The sequence below is a fragment of the Phyllobates terribilis genome, unplaced genomic scaffold, assembly GCF_046119375.1.
Source record: "Phyllobates terribilis strain yellow unplaced genomic scaffold, ASM4611937v1 Scaffold_11__3_contigs__length_659146591, whole genome shotgun sequence".
In the NCBI taxonomy this organism is placed as follows: Eukaryota; Metazoa; Chordata; class Amphibia; order Anura; family Dendrobatidae; genus Phyllobates; species Phyllobates terribilis.
Window position 1 is genome coordinate 617,164,402 of NW_027362771.1, and position 15,745 is coordinate 617,180,146.

The following is a 15,745-nucleotide window of genomic DNA, read 5'->3' on the forward strand; positions in this document are numbered from 1 at the left end:
ATATTTTTTAAAATAAATCCTTTACACTAAATGACAAGTACAGTAAGCAACACTGTCAATTTACTTCTTATATATGTGACTGACATGTTTCTATCTATCTAATCTATGTGTGAAGCTCTATTCTTTCTGTTGTAAATTGTCGGGTACCGGTGTATGCCGCTCCTGAATTGCCGGCTTTTCATGTTTCACTGTGAGCACTGTTCCCATCGATTTGGGCAATCACCTCCCCCAATACATTCTACATTATTGTTAGTTGTTTTCCTTCATGTAGAATTAACCTACAAGGAAAGAAAGGGTTTATTTTCATTCCGATATTTGTGTCCCATTAACTTGCATTGGTTTCCGGTATCGGAATCGGCGATATCCGATACTTTTTGGGTATCGGCCCGATCCAATCCGATACGATATTTCCTGATATCGGAAGGTATCGCTCAACACTAATCAGCACTCGTTCCTGCGGATCCACCACGGTACTATGGAGATCCAAAACGAAGCCGTGCATTTGTGGAGCAATGCATGCTTCATTTCAAATTCTATTCTCACTATTTTCCTACCGATCGGGTTAAAGTAGCATTCATGATGTCCTACCTAGCGGGTGATGCCTTGAAATGGATCACCCCCCTATGGGAAGCATGGGATCCTATCGTCTCTGACCTGCAGGCCTTCCTGCTGGCCTTTATAATGGTCTTCGATGACCCTAATCCTGAAGCTCCTGCTAAAGCTTCCCTTCCCAATATCCTGGAGCAGCCCCGATGGGTGATGTGTGTAGGTAACTCACCAGTTCTCCAGCCTGAAGAGACTGCTGCCCACACAGAATCCACACAGGATGACAATTCTCTACAGAATACTTCTCCTCCCAACCTCAAGAGGCAGTCCAGATGTGCAAGGCGTAGAGGTAAACCGTCACGCCAGGTTCTGTCCTCCCAAAGACCTTCTGTTCCCCGGCCTGTAGAGGCAGCTGTCTACACAGAATCCATGAAGGATGACCATGTTCGTCAGACAAAGCAGAGGCCAGAACTCAGTCACAAAATCGGATTGCGGTCCCGCTGCTGTTGTTTGGGATCCCCTGTTGGTCTTTGTCCAGCAAAGGTTGGAGAATCCCAAGACATTAAGCCTGTAGGAGAGGCTGCCCTTGGCGTTAGTGTTTCCTCTCCACAGATGACCATGACTGTCTCCGTGGCAAGTGAAGGCCTCGGATTAACCGGAAGTTTCAGGCTTAAAGCCTTGAAGAGTCGGTGTCTGATTCCCGTCCGACAACTCCAGAAGCCGGTTTGGGCATTGACAGCGGAAGGACGAGCCCTACTCAGAAATAGTCAAAATATGTCTGTACAAATTAAGGTCCAGATTGGAGCATTACACATGAAGAAGTTCACATTCCAGGTGCTGTCTGGTTTACCCACAGGTCATCCAGAGTCGAGAGATCTAGTGCCCGCTCAGGTCTGGAGATCCTGCATGGTGTTTCCTGGGGGACTGCTGAGGTGCAAGGGGTGTCCAGTCCCCATATCTTCAGGATTGGCAGCAGTTTCTTCTTCTTCTTCACCAGATCGGCTAGTTGCTAACTCGCTGTGCGCTGAAGTCTCCGAAGGAAGGGAAGCAGAGGCATTGTCCCCACACAGTCTCGACGATTGTACCAATGATCTGGCTTTAGGCACTGCCCCGCCTCGCAGACATGTCATCTCAGAAACCAGACTGAAGTTGGTCCCTAAGCAAGGATCCTCCATCTCTAACAAATCTGGCAATAAGTCCATCAAGGCGGTGGCTACCTCCAAGTCTCTGCACCCCTCCAACCAGGCAGAGGACCTCCAGTTGCCTCCTGAATCCTCCAGGGTGCTATCTGATAACAAATGGAGAGAGAATTATCTGCACCCTGTACCTGGTACTCCGCCCACTTCATCCAGTAAGCTTGGCAAAGTGTACGTCAAGGCGGTGGTTACCCCCAAGTCTCCACATCCCTCCAACCAGGCGGAGGACTTCCAGTTGTCTCCAGAATCCCCCGGGGTGCTACCTGATAACAGATGGAGAGAGACTTTTCTGCACCCTGTACCTGGTACTTCGCCCACTTCATCCAGTAAGCTTGGCAAAGTGTATGTCAAAGCGGTGGTTAACCCCGAGTCTCTGCACCCCTCCAACCTGGTTGAGGATCTCCAGTTGTCCCGTGAATCCTTTAGGGTACTACCCAATGTTAACAAGTGGAGAGAGACTTTCCTGTTTCCTGTTGCTGGTACTTCACCCCCTTCCTCTGTTGCTGAGGATGGCTCGATGGGAGGAAGAATCCTAGTCACCAAGATGGTGAGACCAGTTTCATTCCCTCTAGTGGACAGAAGAGGTAATCTTCTTGAAGAGAAGGATCGGCCTTCAAATTCTCTGCAGGAAATCCTTGCTGGCTTGAAGAAGAGGGGGTGTAAAGGGGGGGTACTGTAACATCCCTGGCGGCGTGCTTGCATGGCTTACCATCTCCCACCATACAAGACCGCAATCTTACCTTTCAGGCCAGGCTGCACACTTTTGCTCCAGTACCTGCTGTTTGTATGTCTCTTGTCTGCTGGCTTAGGGCGTCGGCGCTGTTGCTTTCTGATTCTTAAAGCTACAGTGTGCGCAGTCCTAATGCATCCCCAGCCTATTGCTGTGAGTCATTGGATACTTAAACCCCCTCCACCCAGTAGGAGGTGCCTGAGCAACACTTTCACTCAGTTTGTCTTTTGCAACTGAGGTGCCAGGTCCTGTCCTGACTCTAGTCTGTTTCCGCCACCCTGGGGGCTTAGTTCCCAGGCTCGTTCCTGTATCTTGTTTCCGGTTCAGTTCCTGTCTGAACAGTGTTCTAGCCCGTTACCTGTTTGTCTCTATGTCCGTACCTTCCCTTTTCCTGCAGTGTCTGAATCTGCACCTAACTCCAACTCGTTGTCTCTGTACTTCTGTTTGTGAGTTTTGTGTCCACTCGCTACTTCATTGTAATTACCTTGTGTGTATCTGGTTCTGCTTGTCCCCTTTCCCTGCCTCCGTATCTACCTCCTGTGTTCTAACCATCTTCCTGTATTTTCCAGTCTGTTCCATGTGAACAGAGCCCTGTCCTGTCTGCCTTCACCTTCTGCTCTGTTCTGCTCTGCTTGTTGACCGCTCCGGTGGTTCCGCTCTGATCCGCTTGTTTACCGCACCTGCGGTTCTGTTCTGCTCTGCTTGTTCACCGCTCCGGTGGTTCCACTTTGCTCCGCTTGTTCACCACTCCTGCGGTTTTGCTCTGCTAGTCCACCGCACCTGCGGCTCTGTTCCTGTATCCCAGTCTGTACTGGTCCCTATCCAGCCTGCGTTCATACCTGCCAGTATCTGCCTGTCTGCATTCCAGCCGTGCCTGTCAGCACCCGCCTGTCTGCATACCAGCCGTGCCTGCCAGTACCCACCTGCTGTCATACCAGCCGTGCCGGCCAGTACCCACCTGTCTGCATACCTGCTAACCTGCCTGTTCCTGCATTCCCCGGTGTGGGTCAACAGCTGTGACCGGGGTCTGACCTGGAGTAGCACCTGGTCCCTCTGCTCGGTTCCTCCCTGGTTCATGGAGTCGACTGAGCTGCCGTGCGACCTTGGTCGGATCGGGCTGATACTTAGTTACGCCCCTCCAGGCACTCCTCGGTTCATGGTACAGTGGGATCACTAATCACGCTCACACCAGTCAGTCTGGGCACGAGCGTAACAACATGAAAGATAATAAACAACAGTACTAAGCATTGTGACTGTGAGTCCAGCTCTGTAGTGAGACAGAACACTAAGTAGAAAGCAGCAGCTGTATGGAGGTCATTATACACTAGTACTGAGCTGGATAGCCACAAAACGAGCCATTGAATGAGGTAAAACACAAAGCAGCAGCATGGAGGATATTATAAAGCAATACTGAGCAGTGTTACTGTGAATCCATTTCTGGAGTGACATAAAACACTAGAAAGAAGCTACATGGAGGACATTATAAAGCAGTAATAAGCAATGTAACTGTAAATACAGTACTAATGTCAGATAAAACACTAGAAAGCAACAACATGGATGACATTATTCAGCTATACTTAGCAGTGTATTTATGAATCCAAGTAAACAGTGAGATAAGATGCTAGAAAGGAGCAAAACAGAGAGTATTATACAGCAGGACTGTGCTGTGTAGCTATGACTACAGCTCCAGGGTGAGATAAAACACTTACAAAGAAGCAGCAGCATGGAGGAAATTATACAGTAGTATTAAGTAGAGTAGCTGTGAATCCATCTCCGGAGTAAGATAAAAAGCTAGAAAGTAGCAGAATGGAGGGCTGTTATACAGTAGCACTGTGCTCTGTAACTGTGAATACAGCTCCAGGGCTAGAAAAGAAAACACTTTCTAAAAAGCATCATCATCAAGGAATTTATATAGTACTGCTGAGTAGTGTACTGTGAATCCAGTACTGGAGTGAGATCAATTAGTAGAAAGCAGCAACATGTTGGGCATTATAATGCAGCAATATACTGTATAGCTGTAATACAGCTCTATGTTGAGATGTAACAGAAAATATTAAGAATCTCTCTCTTTCCTCCAAACCACTCTTCCACCCTCCCCTATAGTATTTGTCAAAGAAGCAAGAGCTGATGCTTTAGAGAAGTGGCTTCTATACAAATAACAGGAGCCACCAAGTGTCCATTCTAATTAACATATGAATGTAGCTTGTAGTAGCAGAGTCCTGTGATAAATAAGCACCGGTCTAAAGAGGAAATGGCTCATTTGAGCTTCAAAGGAATTCTATCACACTCCGTACAATAGCAGGGACAACCTAATTTGCCAACGCTCTTTGCTCACCAGACGTGAGCACTTACACCAGAGTTTCCGTGTAAATCTCTGAAATACGTGATTCAGACGGAACCCATGACGGAAGATTCACTGTAATGAGGCAGATATAGGCCACTGTGGACGCCGTCTGGCCCACGGTGTCATTTGTTTTAGTCGTGCATAAAAGTGTGGTTGGCCACAGTTTTGTGCACTTCTGAAAAAAGGACACCGCTAAACAGAGGCCAGACGGAGTCCAGAGTAACTCTGCCGCCTCATTACAGTGAATGGATCCCGCAGGGGTTTCATCTGAATTACATCACTTGGAAATTTAGATGGAAACCCCGATGTAAGTGCTCAGCCTAGAGCGCCGGATAAATGTTACGTAAAATGTTCCCAATAAAAGCTTCAACTCAGTCCTCAAAAAAAGCTAGTCCCCACTCAGGTCCGTCATCTGTTAAAAATATAAGGGGCTTCCAAGTTACTGGTAGCAGAAAGGCTCTGGAAAAGCGAAATGACATTTGCCCCCCAAAAGAAATTCAGAAAATTTTGTGACGCCTCTCAAGCCCTGCCCTGGGAAGATGGGGTACTCGGAGCCGGGTCAGATGTTGAGATGGGGGGGATGCAGTCGTGACCTTGACCCGTTCCATGCCCAGGGCCGTCACATTAAAAATGATGTTAGGGCTATCCAGGTTGAGTGGTAATTGTCGACTGCGCCACCTGTGGTGTCTGGTGATGCGCCACCAGCGCCGCTACAGTCCGCTGAGGCCCAGTGTAATGGCGGCTAAAGTTCTCGCTGCTCCCCACAGGCAGAGCGCGGCCTCAGGGCAGGCAAGGCAGGAGGAAGGGGGGTAGTAGTGCGGGAGCGAGGGCACCAAGTCGCGCGGTATGGCGCGTAATGAACAGTCCGGAGGCCATAGGGGTGAATTTCCAAGGCTTTACTCACAGTTCTCATAAGCAGCGCAAGGCTTCTCCCTGCTCCTCACGGAGTCCTGCGGCCACCAGGAACGGGGGTCCGACTACCTCCGAGGAAGTCCAGTGTGAGGTAGCATCCCTACACCAGAGTGTTCCTGCACTACAGACTTTACCCTTTCCCGTCTGTGCGTGTGTAGATAGGCCAGGTCTCCCTCTAAGCTCCTCTCAGGTGTACGGCTCGGGTGGCAATTCCTCTCCATCCCAAGCCCGGCGGGATCCTCAGGGCCTAACCGGGCTTTCCCGTCCTGGACGTAGAGTACGAGGTCGGGTGTCGGGGGCCGGTACCCCTCTTGCAGCCGGAAACCCTCTGAATATATCAGGTAGGCGAGGACAGGTGGCGTGCTCCGCTCCGTCTGCATCCTCCCCGGGACCCATTTGCTAGGGAGCCACACTCTAAAGCTCCCAGGCCTTCTTGTTCCTGGTCCTTGGTCGGGTTGAGACATTCCTTGTCTGCAACCTCCCTCTCGTCCCATGGATCGGGGTACGAGGGCTGTGTCCCTTGCCGGTGCAGGCCCACACAGGATCTGCGCTCCCGGAGGGAAGTCACTTTACACATAGTAGATGACAGCACAGTACGACCACTTGACAGACAGACTGTCCGAGACCACACAGGTCTGAAGGGCTGGACAGGTCCACACAGGACCAGAGCAGAACCAAGATCAAAGGACTGAAGGACCAAGATTCAAGATGGCATTCTATTAAATATGAAATTAGAAGTGTCACTAACTAACTGTTCCTCCACCCACACCCACTAACTGGTTCCTACCACTTTGTGTTCCCCAGTCTCCCTGTAAACAGGGGAGCAGCACCTAGTGCATACTAGCTCCCTCTGGTGGAGATGTGGTGTTGGATGCAAAACTACCATCACACCGGCCTTACCTCAGAGGAGGGACACCACACTCCATTAAAGAAGTGCAGCATTCCTGTGGCGGCCGAACCCTCAGGGGCGCCACACAGTCACATATGAGGTATTGCCACTTTTAGAAGAAATTGTGTGACACATTTCGGCACCATTTTTACCCATTGCCCTGTGTGAGAATGTAAAATCTGAGGGTAAAACATTTTTTTGTGGTAAAAATATAATTATGTTTTCTTCACTGCCCAATGGTATAAATTTAAAAATTAAAAAATACTCACTACTTCCCTAGATGAATTCCTTGAGAGGTGTAGTTTACAAAATGGGGTCACTTGTGGGGGTTTCTGCTGTTTTGGCATGTCAGCGACTCTTCAAATGTGACATGGTGTCTGCTGCCTATCCCAGCCAACATAGCGCTCCTTTCTCTTCTGAACTCTGCCGTACACCAAAGCAGTGGTTTTCCCCCACATATGGGGTATCGGCGTACTCAGGAGAAATTGCACAACAAATTTCATGGTGCAATTTATCCTGTTACCCTTATGATAATGCAAAATTAGGGGATGAAAAACATTTTTTGTGGGAAAAATGTGAAAATTTTATTTTTATGGCTCAATATTATAAACTTCTGTGAAGCACCTGGGGGTTCAAGGTGCTCATCACACATCTAGATAAGTTCCCTAAGGGGTCTAGTTTCCAAAATGGTGGCACTTGTGGGGGGTTTCCACTGTTTAGGCACATTAGGGGCTCCCCAAATGTGACATGGCGTCCGCTAATTATTCAAGAAAATTTTACATTCAAAAAGTCTAATGGCGCTCCTTCCCTTCCGAACCCTGCAGTGCGCCCAAACAGTGGTTTTCCCTCACATATGGGGTATCAACGCGCTAATGAGAAATTGCACTACAAATTGTGTATTCCATTTTTTCCTGTTACCCCTGTGAAAATAAAAAAATTGGGTGTAAAGTAACATTTTTGTCAAAAAAAGTTAAATGTTCATTGTTTTCTTCCACATTCCAAAAATTCCCATGAAGCACTTGAAGGGTTAATAAACTTCTTGAATGTGGTTTTGAGCACCTTGAGGGGTGCAGTTTTTAGAATGGTGTCACTTTTGGGTATTTTCTATCATATAGGCCCCTCAAAGTCACTTCAAATGTGATGTGGTCCCTAAAAAAATGTTTTGTAAATTTTGTTGGAAAAATGAGAAATCGCTGGTCAACTTTTAACCCTTATAGCTTCCTAACAAAATAATATTTTGGTTCCAAAATTGTCCTGATGTAAAGTAGACATGTGGGAAATGTTATTTATTAACTATTTTGTGTGACATATCTCTCTGATTTAAGGGCATGAAAATTCAAAGTTTGAAAATTGCAAAATTTTCAAAATTTTCGCCAAATTTCCGATTTTTTCACAAATAAACGCAAGTGATATCGAAGAAATTTTTACCACTATCATGAAGTACAATATGTCATGAAAAAACAGTCTCAGAATCAGGGGGATCCGTTGAAGCTCCAGAGTAATTACCTCATAAAGTGACAGTGGTCAGAATTGTAAAAATTGGCCTGGTCACGACGGCAAAAACAGGCTCTGGCGCGAAGTGGTTAATCCCTTTTATCTTGTGTAACTGCATATCCTGTACTGTATTGTCCCCCTTTGTAAAACCTTTTATATATTTTTTCATAAACACTGCCTCCCTTTAGGATTAAATATAAAACTGAATAGTCATGTTTCTTTTGCTCTGTAATCGTTCCTTCCCCGAAGCCATACGCTACCAGAAAGCAGGCGTCCGATCAGGCCTGTAATATATTTTAAAACTGATCGGTGGTGGCAGCGAATAATATTAATTGGACTATCGTGAAGCGGGCAGTGATCATACGGCGGCATATACACATATTCCATGCGATGGAATCCGGAGGTGTGTACGCCATACACTCACTACTCGCTTGCCGATAGCTTCGTAGGGAGTAATTGGGATCGTGTGTGCGCGAATCCCTGACAATCCTGACAAAGTGGCGACAGCGATGGGATATTGTATGGTCCCGCCAGTGTCGTATTTAAAAGCAGCAGAATGGACGACATTACACAGAATTACTGAGCTGTGTAGCTCAGTGATCAGAGATAAAAACCACCGATAACAGTGGACACAGAGAAGAAGAGATAAGTGACATCACACCTTTCTCATATATATATATATATATATATATATATAAAATATTTTATTACAAATTACATTCAATTAGTCAGAAATGTACACATTTATTTCATAGATTTATTACAAGTCAAAAAAAAGTCTGAGTCTGGACAGTAATATAAAACTACTGGCATAAAGTTCCCTTTTTCACAAAAATGCAATATTGAAGCTGTACCCCTGAATGCCCTAACTCCGCCCATAAATATCAAAGCTCCACCCTCTATATTATGAATGGCCCAATAATCTATTAATAATAACATCGTATGTAAAGGTGATTTTTACTGGAGTGTCAAATTTTGTTCTTTTAAATCTGGAATATTTGGGGATATAACTACTATAATACTGCCCCTAGTGGACAAGAATATAGGCACTATAATACTGCAACTTGGTCCTTACTGCCCCTTAGTGGACAATATGACTACTACAATGCTGCCCCCTAGAGGACAAGAATATAACTATTTCCCAATAGAGGAATATATCTGCTATAATACCACAAAATATAGACTGTTATCCTGAAACTTTATCTTCTGACCTGACTTGCAATCGAAATTCATTGGTATAAACCTAATGCTAGGATGACCCTCAAAATGGATAAAGGACATCTCTAGAGGTGGCAAACATACAATTGAAAATGTGTTTGTCGCATATTATTATTCCAACCTGATATAACACCATGAATTCTTTTGGAGGACTATTTTTACATTTGCAGTACTGCTTATTGACCACTAGTGGCAGCGAAGATAAAAAAATATATATTAAAACAACAACCAATCTCCAAGAGATATCTAATGGATTCCTCTAATTACTGATTTTAATGGCAATGACTTTGAAAAATCTTTCAGAATTTGCAGGCTTTTCATTGTAACTATTATCTTAACCTATCCTAAATTTTTGCATTTGGGTGTCATGAACGTTTTTGCATTTTTTTTTTTACTTTTATAGCCTCTATATTGTACGGTGTCTTGATGAATTAACTGACAGTCCGTCAGTTATCTCGATCTGATAGGTAGTACCTAATTTCTTTATCTGCCTTTTTTTGGACTCCTCTGTGCTGATTTATGACCACATCAAAGATGAGCTGAACTTTGATGTGGTCATAACTCAGAAAGGGTATCTCTGTATTTATCGTCTCCAAAAATACTGGGGCAATCCATTTAGGTCTTTATTTCCCACTTACTTGTGAGCATATTGAAGTGTAGAAATGCGTTAATGACTTTACCGACACCTCTTTGGAGTCGTCAAAATCATCACAAAGGAACATTAAGGAAAATCACGCTTGAAATCAGCATTGACAAGTCACAGTGTTTACATTTATAGGTTTATATGTCCTGTAGTTTGGATAAATGGAGCAGAACTCTTCGCCCAAAGTAGTACATCTTCCTTATGATGATTCTCCTCATTTGATGGTCCAATTTTCTCGAAACCGCTGAGTAGCTAGAGGGGTTCGAAATAAATGTGGATAATGTGATGTAAATGACAAATACAACTTCTATTCAATATAAGTGGGATGTTGGAGTTAGCAGGTGGTGCTCAGATGGTCTGGGATGGTCACCAGAGGTGGAAGAAGATAAGTGGTCGCTCATTGGAAGATTGATTTGATATAACACAATAAAGATATGGACATTACAGACATCATTTATCAAGGACGGTGACCCAAAACCCAACATAACCTGTGCAAAACATGACATTTTTAATCATTACGAAGACCAATTGCGTGAAAAACATACAGCTTGGAACCGTATTAACCATTGATGACCATTGACTTTATCAAAATATAAAACTAAGAAAAAGAACCAACAAAAAACATGAGAAGACAATTGTCTTGGAAGACAAGTGAACCAAATGGACGGTTGTAAAATTCTTAATGGGATATAACTTTAAAAAGTCTTCATGATTGTCCTGGTTCTGTCCATGAAAGTTACAGTGTCATTCACCCTATTTTACCAATTTCAACCTCGTTCCTGAGCATAGACCCAGGGCCACGATCCAGTGGTTGACGTTCCCGAGCATCCATTCTCAAACCTCGTAGGCGTCTTTCGTAACTCTCCCTCAAATCAAATATAAATGGCTAATCCAATGTTCAATATTCAAGGTGATATTGTAGGTCCTTTAGCCGTGGATTGTTCAATAGAAAAAAAAATAAGAATAAATCGCAAATCACAGACAGCTGAGGATATTTTCTAAATCTTACAAAATTTTCAAAAATAGTAAAAAAAAATAATTTGCAGATTTTCGATTGGGGCTTTGCTATTCTTATTGGGAGTTAAGCAGCTTTGAGGAAGGACGTTTTTTAACGTTTTTCTCCTTGATTTGGCCATCGTTAAATGAGATGTTGTAGGCCTCAAGAAAACTTTTTTTTGCACCAACAGATCAACCTGTCCATCTCAGAAGTTTCATGAAAGAGCAGCGATGCTTAAATGTTTGACAACTGAAAATGCAAACGGACCGTAGCCGAAGACAGTAGAGCTTGACGTGGGTGGGAAACGGACTTCACGTTTTTGGGGGATTATTCTGTGTGCCTTGTACAGTCCTTAGTCTCTCGACCTATACATATGCGTTCTTGCCATATTTGGAGATACTGTTACTGGATTCATATCGGGGAAGGGCAGCTTGAGGGGCAGCCTTAGCCGAAGATTGGGTATTCCCTTGGCGGTAGTTATAAGTGTATTTCCTGTTGGAACATAACACATTAGAACAGTTATAAAATACTATGCTAATACTCCACCTTGACATATATATGGCAAAGTTTGGGGTTGCTGATATTCACTTTTATGATTTGGGGATCCCACTGTAAATTAGGGACTATCCAGGTACTTACTGATTAGCTTTGGCTACTTGTTTGTATGAACAACACATCAATCCTCCTCCGACAACATCCAGAAGGGCACCCGACCAGCCGAGGTAAAGAGCTGGACCGATCTCATATCTGTAGGAAAAGAGCAAACATTTTAAGGATGATAGCGAGTTCAATAGAGCACCAATGAATTCACATCCCAAAAAAAGGAGAGCATAAGCCAATGGTTAGTGAATCGTCTTGTGTGTTGTCCAACTTATGGGCAAACTTTCCAACTAACTATTGGAGACATGTCAAGAAGTTCCTGCCAGTGACAAGGTTTGGATTTATCCTGGCAGTCACATTTCAGACTACCCAGAACAATGGCAGGTTGGCCATTTCTCTGGAAAACACGTAAAAGTACTCCATGAAGACCTAAACCATTTGGTGGAGTGGGGATAGTAACGGTGAAGGTGAAGAAGTCTAATTGGTAATCTGTGCGTACTTGGTTCCAGGATACAAGGGGTTGAAGAAGTCTTGGGTGATGTTGAAGGCATACCATGAGACAGAAATCCCAGCGCAGATACCTGAAGGAAGAAATTAATAAAAGATAGAAATATTGTATTATATGGGAATCTTTACGGATGGAAAGATGCTATGCGGGGTGGCCTAAACTTTGCTGATTTTCTGATGTGCTATCGTTATTTGTTAGACTATCACAATAGATCTAGATGCGTGACCACCTTTCTTTTCCAAGATATAAGGTTGATATCAAGAGTTCTGTCACTGCTTGTTATAGGAAAAGGACATCAAAAGTAACTGCAGTGCTGGATTCCTCACTTGATGGAAGTCATTGACACCCAACAAACCCCATCAACTGTAATGAGGTCCATCAGGTTTCCATCATAGAATCAGACACTGTATCAGACAAAAATAAACTGTGAAAAGCTTCCAAGATGAGAACGTAGCCTTAAAAGATGTCCAGTCAACTTTAAAGTTTTTTTTCTTTAAAGAGACATTAAAACCTGGAACTCAGTGGTGGTCCAAGACTTCACCGATGTTGTCTCTCATGTATCCAAAACACATCAAAAAATTTTCTTTTCTTAGTCATCATTTTCCTCATTCTTGAACCTTTTATTCTGAATCTAAAGTTTAAATTGAATACATGCCAGCCTATCTTATCTCACCTCCAAATATCGAGAGCGCTCCGGATGCTGTTGCAAGTTTTCCCTTCAGTGCTATGTTTCCTTCTGCAACTTTAGTGCACTGAAGCCCGAGCATCCCCAACAGGCATGCGAAAAGACCAAGCACCAGGGCGGAGATCATCAGAGCCCTGGAAGCCTGCAAGTACCCTGTGAAGACAAACAGAATTTGTCCATACAAGATCCCTTATGTGTCATATCATGGTGATCTATTGTACTTCAGAAATGTGTAAGGTTGGTGGACCTCAGAAGAACGTTATGTAGATCCCCCAGTTATGTGGTGAGTCTAGTGGGAAGAAAATACAAGATTTCAACATAACATTATGTAGAACTAAGTAACTCAGTGTTGTCTACACCAGGGTTTGTCAACCCTCCAGAGAAGCAGATTCTATTGAAACTCTAGATTTTATCAATAGGGGAACATGAGATAAACATATGAGCATCGCAATCTGTATTCTGCAGCATCCATATTGTACACATGCCACGTTGACATGTTGTCTCTTGACCTAATTATTGACTGTGGACCCATGGATAAACTGAGCATTTCCTTATGTAAAACCCAATTTGTTTTATGCACCTATATGTTCATGGGGTTAACTTATAGGAATTATTCCTAGGCTTATAAACCAAGAAACAAGAGAGGCTATTAACCATGAGCTACTGGACAATGTCACAAGACCCATTTATCTTCCAGAATCAAAGGCAATTCCATGACAATCACCATAAATAATTCATGAGGTTGGCCCCACAATAACAATGTATCACCTATCCACAAATCATTATGGTGGGCCAATGTATGCCATCTAAGTATGCCAATGTATGACATATGAATGAGACATTCCATAGACACTGTGGTCTGGCTGGGACACTCTGTAGGTACTTTTCTGTGGATGGGACACTGCATAGGTACTGTGGTCTCGCTGAAACACCCCATAGGTGCTTATGAGGTCTGTATGGTATGTTCCATAGGTATTGTTGACACTCCTTAGGTGCTGAAGTCTTGATATGACTCTCTATAAGTAATAATGTCTGGTAGGGACACTCACTAGGTACTGAGGTCTGTATGGGACACTCCATACGGGTTGACTCTGCTGAAGAATGGATGGGACTCTCTTTAGGTACCTAAGTCTGGATGGGACACGCCATAGGTGTTGAGGTTTGGATGGGACACTTCCCAACTACTTACGTCTGGATGGGACACTTTATAGGTATTGAGGTCTGGATGGGACACTCCATAGGTGTTGAGGTCTGGATGGGACACTTCCCAAGTATGTACATCTGGATGGGACACTTTATAGGTATTGAGGTCAGGATGGGACACTCCATAGGTGTTGAGGTCTGGATGGGACACTTCCCAAGTACGTACGTCTGGATGGGACAATTTATAGGTATTGAGGTCTGGATGGGACACTCCATAGGTGTTGAGGTCTGGATGGGACACTTCCCAAGTACGTACGTCTGGATGGGACACTTTATAGGTATTGAGGTCTGGATGGGACACTCCATAGGTGTTGAGGTTTGGATGGGACACTTCCCAAGTACGTACGTCTGGATGGGACACTTTATAGGTATTGAGGTCTGGATGGGACACTCCATAGGTGTTGAGGTTTGGATGGGACACTTCCCAAGTATGTACGTCTGGATCGGACACTTTATAGGTATTGAGGTCTGAATGGGACACTCCATAGGTGTTGAGGCTTGGATGGGACACTTCCCAAGTACATACATCTGGATGAGACACTTTATAGGTATTGAGGTCTGGATGGGACACTCCATAGTTGTGGAGGTTTGGATGGGACACTTCCCAAGTACGTACGTCTGGATGGGACACTTTATAGGTATTGAAGTCTGGATGGGACACTCCATAGGTGTTGAGGCTTGGATGGGACACTTCCCAAGTACGTACTTCTGGATGGGACACTTTATAGGTATTGAGGTCTGGATGGGACACTCCATAGGTGTTGAGGTCTGGATGGGACACAGCACAAGTGCTGATCTCTGGATGGGACACTTTATAGGTATTGAGGTCTGGATGGGACACTCCATAGGTGTTGAGGTCTGGATGGGACACAGCACAAGTGCTGATCTCTGGATGGGACACTCCACAGGTCCTATCACACTACCTCTACATCGACCATCTAAGCACTCCAGCAGCAGGATATTTGTATCGTTAGATGACTATTTATGCCCATGATATAAACTAACTACTTGACAGATTACAGAGTACATTATGGATGAGTTCAGTACAATCTTTATGTAATGTCAGCAGTCTGGTTGCGTAATAGCATTTTGCATGTTTGCACTTTCCCTTTTATCTTTGCGTCATTAATTCATTATCATAGTGAGAACTTTTCCCACACTGACACTTCGTCTCTTGATCTAATTACTGGCTGTGACCATTGGTTCCTGTTTTTGTAAAACCTATTACATGTAATGACGTTGAAAGAGTCTAATATTAACATTCACTACACGTCATTTCTAAACTTATGCAAGTTGTAGTTTTTGCCTGATTATTGGTATTTTACAATGGTACAAGAGTGTCCTAAACTCCTGCAGCTACAATGGAAGTCATAGAAAGCGTGGTTCCATGCCAAGAAGGCTATCAATTTGGTGGCTCCCAGCCAAGAAACCCATGGAAAAAAATTGACCTCAGCTCAGGTCGGTCTTGAAGTTTGCCATTCTGAGAGGGTTGGAGTCACGGTGTCTGAAAAAACTGCTAAGTAGCATTCACAACTGTTCAAGTTGTGGCGCAGTTGACAGACATGTAATAGGCAGAATGAAAGTGTCCTTGTTGTCTGGACTCGACCCACTGGCTGTAAACATAACATTTGCCAAGAGTGTGCAATAAGGAGGAACTTCTGCTAGTACAACAAGCATTCTTGCCAAAGACCTGGCCAGAACAAGTCATGGCACAGACAATAATTAAAAGATATGCAATGGGGCAGAAGGAAAGAGTTGTTATTGTCCATACTGGATCTGA

At 44.2% G+C, this 15,745-nt stretch overlaps 1 protein-coding gene across 1 annotated transcript in view; it reads right to left on the reverse strand.

Moving 5' to 3' along the window:
- Positions 1-8,874: 8,874 nt before the first annotated feature.
- The window catches only part of CLDN15 (claudin 15), a 52,241-nt gene continuing 45,370 nt past the window's right edge, over positions 8,875-15,745 (reverse strand). Inside the window, exons 2-5 of the mRNA XM_073654524.1 lie at positions 12,751-12,915; positions 12,069-12,150; positions 11,609-11,716; positions 8,875-11,461 (exon numbers count right to left, since the gene is read on the reverse strand). Coding sequence (XP_073510625.1) covers positions 11,335-11,461; positions 11,609-11,716; positions 12,069-12,150; positions 12,751-12,915 — 482 coding nt within the window. The 3' untranslated portion in view covers positions 8,875-11,334. The remainder of the gene's footprint in view (positions 11,462-11,608; positions 11,717-12,068; positions 12,151-12,750; positions 12,916-15,745) is intronic.